This window comes from Hyalella azteca, unplaced genomic scaffold, assembly GCF_000764305.2.
Source record: "Hyalella azteca isolate HAZT.00-mixed unplaced genomic scaffold, Hazt_2.0.2 contig5630, whole genome shotgun sequence".
Classification (NCBI taxonomy): domain Eukaryota; kingdom Metazoa; phylum Arthropoda; class Malacostraca; order Amphipoda; family Hyalellidae; genus Hyalella; species Hyalella azteca.
The window spans coordinates 7519-15477 of record NW_025935813.1 but is presented as its reverse complement, the minus strand read 5'-3'; the positions used below and the strand labels follow the sequence as shown (position 1 = coordinate 15477).

Genomic DNA, 7959 nt, shown 5'->3' with positions numbered 1-7959 from the left:
GGATTTATGGCTGGGTGAGTTGAAAATGAAGTTAGGTTTTCCGTATTAATAAAAGAGTAGTTGATGTAAAATTCTGAAATAAATTTGTCCACAAATAACTAATATTATCTACTTATCTTTCAAATTTGAAAGAAATCCGTTTGGTATTTATGAATGGGTAAGTTATAAATAAAGTCATGGTTTCCGTATTAATAAAAAAGTAGTTGATGTAAAATTCTGAAATAAATCTGTCCACAAATTACTAATATTATCTACTTATCTTTCAAATTTGAAAGAAATCCGTTCTTTATTTATGAATTTATGACTGGGTAAATTGAAAATGAAGTCACGTTTTCCGTATCAATATAGAATAGAATAGAATAGAAGTGTCGGCGCTGAAGAAATAGGCCCATGGCCTGTTGCCGATTCTTGAACTTTTCGTGACTTGATTCACAAGGGATCCGGCCTTTGGAACCCGATCTTTCCATAGCTGACGATTGNTTATATATATCGTGGTCGGCTGAATTGTCTGAAGAGACGTCGTGATCCAAGAAAATAACGAACACCACGATTGTGTCTAAACACTCACTGTTTGTCCGACTCTCTCTAACGCCGCCGCGTGACTGCCCGCGGTCGCCCGCTACCTCCTGTTAAATACTCCCCCGGTCCCGCGCATGCGTGCTAGGCGGCTCGAGCTCCACCCCTTAATTCAAACTCTGCATCTCAACCCCCAAATCCCCCTATTCTTATCTTATTTATTCCTATTTCTAATCAGTCTAACTACCTTATAGCCAATGAAGAGCACTGGGGATTTCTAGGTCCAATGACTATTCCCCTCTCATCACTGATGACAAACGTGGAGAGCATGCACCAATGGTAAGAAGAAAGAAACTGAAAATGAAAGATTAAGACAAGAATTAAATAATCATTGCTTAGTCCAGGTGTTACAAGCAGTCGGTGCATGACTTTTTCACCTTCAAACCGTCATCAAATCAAATTCTAATCTTGGAATTAACTTGATATTCCCTCCTTGAAAACTGCTAAATAAAGTGGAATAAATATGAGTGTTCCTATGGAAACTTTGTCTGAGACTGAGAGTGAGGCTGTAAGTAAAAGCCTAAAAATGACATCTGATCTCACTCCAGAAGCACTGCATAAATTTGTGAGTATTGAAAAAGTTGGTTACAATTCTTACTATGAAAATTTGGGAAGGGTTTATAAATAAAAAGGTACCTGTACATGTGAGTGTAGTGGCAACTGGCAAACAAAAAACAATTGATTTTTTAAACTCATTTTTTGTCTACTTGCCTGATCTTGTTTAAAATTTGTCTTGTCTATATGCCAAAATAGAAAATTGGCAGAAGTGGCCCATGAATTGGACAAAATCACCTACAAATCTGGCTCATTTCATCCGTTTGACCATTCCTATGGCTTTTTTAATTAATTACTCTTGTAAAAAATAGAAAAAAGCTGGTTTTTATGTGGTATTTATAAAAATTGCCCATGAAACAATTGTTGCTATTTTAGGAAATTTCAGCTGGATATTCCAAAATGGTTAATATGTGATGAAGTAATGTCTCATATTGCTTATTCTTGAGTGCATTGCAGATTTTTCCAAATTTGATGATATTGCTCCTGTGTAATTTAGAAATGTAACCAGTTTTAGTAATTTCAGTTTTTTTATCTGTGCAGTTATTGGCAATGAAAGGAAGCATCCAAATGGCACGCATCAGCATCATTCATCATCACGCCCGACTCATCGCAAAACTCAAAGCCCTGGTGAAAAAAAATGTTTCTTCGGAAGATCAAAAAAATTTGTCAGCATCTGCACTTAAAAACAAAAGAAAAGCAGTTAAATTGAAAAATGAAGTTAAAACATTAAAAGTAAGTCATTATTATATATTTTTCATTAGTACTACTCATTTTGGACAATTTATATATTGCATTTAGTACACAATATCACTTTATTTGAACATCTTGCTGCATAAGACAGATGAGAACTATTTTAATTGAAGCTTAATTTGCTAAGCATAAAATTTGTCTAATTAATCATACAAAGAAAAAATAAATGGAAAACTTTCATCTCTCTGGATAAATGCAATACATATTTTTGCCTGTACAAAACCCTTCTGAAGCAACATTCTGAATTTTCTTGAAAGCAGTAGTTAATTGAATTATTGAAGAAGAAGTTTAAGAGGCATGTCTAATTCATTTAAGATACATGTATTTTGCATAAGGGCCACAACATAAACATTTCCAGCAACTGATCTTCCTGTACTGATGCTACCATCTCAATAGTTCTCTCAAGTTAGAGATATTTCTGTGCATATTGATTTGTTTGAGCCTCAAATATAGACCATCCTACTGAAATGTGTTCTGGATGACATTGACAATAGGTATTCACTGCATCTTGAAGCTAGAATCTTTTGTTTATTGCATTACTTGTAGCCTACATTTCATTTAGACACCATCTAATACTCTATTCACTGCTGTTATTATATATAAATGATCAAAATTTGAAGCAAAATCAAATTGCTATTTCAAGTTTCAACAGCGTCTCTGAAAACTGTTAATATTACTATAACATTGATGTTTGAGAACACAAGTAACCTTCTATAAGATCTGAGATGCTGTTTAATGTGCCAACTGAAAAAATGGTGAGATAATTACAAATTTTTTATCGTATCTTGTTATGTAGTTTCTATTCTTGAAATCACTTCATTTAATTAACTATTCCTTTTTTTACCATGTTATGTTCCATGTTTTTTTTACCATGTTATGTGTCTCAAATTATGTTCCAGAATTTGAGAAATAATGATGTTGGGAAACTTGTCCTGCTAAACTCCAAAGACTTCAAAACTGCAACCAAGGAGGTATGGACATGGAGAACATCATTCATAATATCCAATCACAAGATCTTGCTGACATGGCTTGTCAAAATTTGTTGGAAATAAATTGGATGTATGCCATAGATGGGGTGACTGGGACTATCTTTAGTGCTGATACTTTTTGTTATACAAATAATGACGTAGTAAATTTATAAAATATACCTTCATTGCAGTTGTTGGTTATCTCATGGTACTTCTAGAGCCATCAACATAATTTTTGTAAGGCAAGAACTTTTTGAGTTATATGGTTTTATTTTCTAGAAATCAAAATGGTTCAAGTCACCCCATTTTACTGTACTCCTGACAGCCCTTACCTTTGCTATATAGTCTTGCAGAATAATGTTCTGTCTTGTAACCACAATTCACTTAATATTTGGAGTATTTTATTTTCCCATTTAGGTACAGAATTAATTATGCAGCAGTCATTTAGATTAATTATTTAGTGCCTTTTGCCATTCTTTTTGAAGGCTTTATCTCTCTATGTTACTGATTATTGAACTCTTTTTGCTTCATTGGGCTCTATAACTTGAGCTACATATTGTGATTGTAGTTTGATCCTCAAACTACTAGCTTGAATACTGATTTACAATATCATTATCATCCTTTAGATGATAAATAGACTAGATAAAATATTGCTCCTTTTTCCTATTGCTTTGATAGGAAAAAGTGAGCTTTATAGCGAGTTTTACTTTATAGTGAGCAAGTAGGTAATCATATACTTATTACATATCACTTGGAATATCCCCTCTGAAAGACCCCACCATTGCACCAGCTTAATTCTACATTACAATGCCTCTGCCACTTGCCATTCATCTAACCATCATTCCAAACATAGAATTACCCCCTTACCATAACCAAGAATTAAAATATTTATTCAATTAATCAGAATAACTGATAGAATTGAATCACTCAAAGAATTTTTTTTTTTGCATTATGACCATATTTTATTGCTTCTTAAACTGTGATTTTCTCCTTCAATATGCAAATTTTTTTAAATTGCATCAGAGTAAATATAGATATATCTTATAATTGTTCATACTTTCTACTACTTGTTCCAGGATTTCTGCATATATGAATTTCTACGATTCATTTAAATATTTGAATTTCTACCACTCTACTTGAATTTCAGCATATTTCTATGCTTGCCCAGAAAATGGTTAAACTGGTCTGCTTATGTTCACTCAAGTTATTGATCTGTCATGACTTCTCTTTTCGTTTTTAGCGCATTTTCTCATTTATGGAAAAAATGCACTATTGTGCTCGCCATGTCCGTCAGTCTGTCTGTCTGTCCGTCTGTCTGTCTGTCCGTCCGTCTGTCTGTCTGTCTGTCTGTCTGTCTGTCCGTCCGTCTGTCCGTCCATCTGTCTGTCCGTCTGTCCGTCCGTCTGTCCGTGACCTCAAGTTCTCGTCAACGAGAAAATGCGCTCTCTGTCACTCACTGCAGTGAGTACTGAGTTATATTTTGATGAGCATGTTTTATGTGCAGGGAGCTGGTGCCGGAGTGAGTGCCATCTGTCGTCTTGCAGAACACAAGGCCGTGGTGGAGCAGAAGCTGCTCTTCAGGAAACAATTTGGAGATTCTGTATCACAGCTACCGTTTTGTGTCAAGGTTAGCAGAACTTCCAGATATTTGGTTATGTATATAGTAGAATGTAATAATATCACTCGTTTGCTTGAATCGCAAATTCACTAAAAACTTAATAGCAAAGAAAACACCACAAATATTCATAGTATCTTTAAAGAAAACGTTTCGGAGTCCAGCTCCATCGTCAGTTCGAAAATTCAGTAAAACGTGGTAAAGGGAACAGTGAAAATTCACTGTTCAATTTAAAGATACTGTGAATTTTTGTGGTGTTTTCTTTGCTATTAAGTTTTTATAATAGAATGATCCTAAGTTTAATATAACCATCTGCTAATTTGCGTATCATGACACCTATTCCACGAGGAAACTCTATTATATTTGATATTCTTCCTTTCTATTTATTTTACTATGCAATCAAGCAATAGTTCAAGGTTGTATTAATATGTACTATGTGGAAATTATGTCAATTTGTTGAATGTTGCATTTGCATTTTCAAATAGTTTTTAATCAAATTTCTTATTCATTTACTCTTAAATTTGATTATAGCAAATAGCCTTCTCTGTTGTCATCCAATTGCAAATGAAATATTTTTTAGGCAACTTCATTTGATGAACAATTGAAACGTTCTAAAATTCTGATTGCTGGAGTTACCAAAGAATTCTGAGTTATTAGTCACCACATTTTTTTTTAATTTGTATTATTACATTAATTGTTTCTAGGTACTTGGAGCAGAGCGGCGCTCGAAGAAACTCCGACTGCTGAAGAATGACAAGAAGTCTCGCATGTTGGAGTACGAACGTCGACTTTTCAAGCTGTTTCAGGAAATAGGAGGTGAGGAGTTTGAAGCTGCCGAGCGTCTATATCTCAAAGTTGTCAAAATGAAGAAAACTCTTGAGAAGCGAAAGAAAAAGGAAAAAGCGTGGGCCTTGGCTCAAGGTCCGCTTGGAGACAGAAGAGCAGCATATGAAGAGTACCTTAAAACCCTTGATGAAGGGGAGGAAAAGCAAAGTTTTGCATCATATGTGGAAGAAATGAGCATGAAAAAGACTGAAGACTCGTCTGATACAGAGAAGACGACGCTTGAAGCTCACGAATTCTCGGATGAAGACTGCGCCTCTTCTCTTGATGATGAGGGATCGTCTGATGAAGAAGGTAATGTAGCTCCTAATGAAGAATCTGATCTCAAGCAACTAGAACTGCGGAATAAAATTTTCGAAAAACTTGATGCTAAGCTAGGAAAGTGGAACGAAGAAGACTCTTCTGATGCCGAGGATATCGATATTATGCCAGACACTACGAAATCATTATTTACTAATGATGGTAATGTCTCTAAACAACGCAAACATGTTTCTCAATCGGTGTCGTCTAAATCAAATGTTTGTGAATTCGAGTTTGCACGCTCACAAAAAAATATTGATAATCGGAAAAGGAAACGTGACAGTTCCTTGAACGATAGTGAAATAGATTTTTCATCAAATAAGAAGACTATTCTAAAATCGGATGAATTCTTTCCTAGCAGGGAAGCCTTGTTAAAACGGGATTCAGAATTGAAAATAAAAAGCGCTGACTCCAATAAATCGGCTGAACGCGACAACATTGCTAAGTCATCTGTGAACTTGTCAAATGAATACCAATTAGACTCGGGCGCTGATACTGAGAAAAGCCATCCTTCATTGTTTAGTTTATTTAAGAAGACAGGATTTACAACTAAAAGAGGCAAATTGTCTCCAGAAAAGAAAGCCAAGAAGCCAGATGCGTTAGATCTGAAAATTGTTGCATCACTGTACAACAAGAATAATAAGCCTCTTGCTAAGTCATCTTTCTTTGTTGCTAGTTTCAGTTCAGGCACTCAAAATACCAATGAAAATACCAAAGATGATGCAGCAAGAATCGATGATTCCGTTGTTCCCCATAGAGTTTTGGAGATGGAAACTGAGCTTGCTGAGATCCCTCGACCCATCGCTTATGAAAAAGCCCAGAAACTTAATAAGGAAGGTATGTTGGACGATGATGTTAGCGACGACGATCAAGATGAGCGAGCCAACTTTAACTCAATGTTCATCTTCGATAATGCGAAGAATTTTAAGCAGGCACGAGGTGAAAGTTCAAGAAATGGCTCCATGAGCGATTCCGGTAGAGGTCGCGGTGTTCGAGGTGGTCGGGGAGCTCGCCATGACGGACGGCCGCGTGCCAAGTGTGGTTCTGATGAAGATTTTGGCAGCACGACACCTGGCCGTGGTAAACACAACGGCAGATTGCCTGATGCAAAGTTGGTTGAAGGAAGAAAATTCGACGTTGGTGGCACAGGTCGAGGTGGGACACGCGGAGGCAAACGAGCCCAGAGAGGAGGAAGGAGCACAGCACCATACGCCGCTACCCGGTGAGTTACCACCTTCCAAGCGCTTATTGCTGCTTGTACTTTATTGAATTATTATCGCGTATATTTCAATCTTTAATGAATACGTGGAAGATGGAAATATGTAATTTGATCATTTATTTACTTTTCTTACTATGAGCTAATCTAAGCTATCTATTGGTACTGTTCACAAATGTGTAGTGAGAAGAAAACCATTACAGTTTTTCAATATAAACACGTTCATCAGCACAATTCTTTCTCAAAAATACTCATTAATAAGGTTCTCATTTCATTATCTGCAGTTCCAACGACGACTCTGAACTACTACATCCTTCGTGGGCTGCCAAGAAGCAGAACTCGGGAGCTATCAAGGGCTTCCAGGGCAAGAAGATCACATTTGATTGATGTCAAGAAGCAATGTGACAACGAGTGACTGTGAAATACACATGTTCGCGGTATCTTCTTTTATCATTGCTCCTCAGTTCTTATTTATCGCGTAATTTCTTTAAATTTTCAGTGATTTTGGCATCTACATCGAGCACTGTTCAACAATGTTTCGTTGTGGAGACCGCCATGACAGCTGTACTTTGGGTCGTACGAAATGGTCGACACAAATATTTATTCAAGAACCTCCGCTTACTTAGCCCGGCACCTATTTTTAGTTCCATACAGTTTTTTATCGTGAATTTGAGTACTTTGCGAAAGGTTATTGTGTATCTGGGCCTAAACTTTCAAAATAAGTTAAGATATCGTAAGTTCATCAGCCAATCATTGACGGCCTTTCAAGCGAAATCCACCAATCCTAGACAAGAAAATAGAGCGTAAGTACTTACGTTTACTTAGCGCTTTGAAAGTATGGCCCCTGATGGACATGGCGCTGTTATGAATCTTCTTGGCAAGCGGCATTGGTTGGGCCAGGTTGGCAGGTTGGTAGTTGCAAACTAGACGTTGTGGTGGCCGGGTGCCTCGTGTGTCGCCGTCCTTTCTGTATCATTGTTTTAATTATATATAGTTCGGTTCACTTCACAATGCTTTGAAAATATTGGCATTTTTTGCCACGGTTCAAAATGTCATCATCAAGTCGTTCGCTTAAAATATTAGTATCGAAATTTAAGTGAAAAAGTTCAAGTTCACAGCCTTAGTTTGAGATAGAT

General features: G+C 36.5%; 1 protein-coding gene across 1 annotated transcript; it reads left to right on the top strand.

Moving 5' to 3' along the window:
• Positions 1 to 1839: 1839 nt before the first annotated feature.
• LOC108668324 lies at positions 1840 to 7252 on the top strand. The gene is made up of 5 exons (XM_018155514.2): positions 1840 to 1863; positions 2781 to 2852; positions 4354 to 4476; positions 5169 to 6829; positions 7108 to 7252. Exons 4-5 carry the CDS (start codon positions 5232 to 5234, stop codon positions 7208 to 7210), a joined length of 1701 nt encoding a protein of 566 aa, XP_018011003.1. The 5' UTR covers positions 1840 to 1863; positions 2781 to 2852; positions 4354 to 4476; positions 5169 to 5231; the 3' UTR covers positions 7211 to 7252.
• The last annotated feature ends 707 nt before the right edge of the window (positions 7253 to 7959 follow it).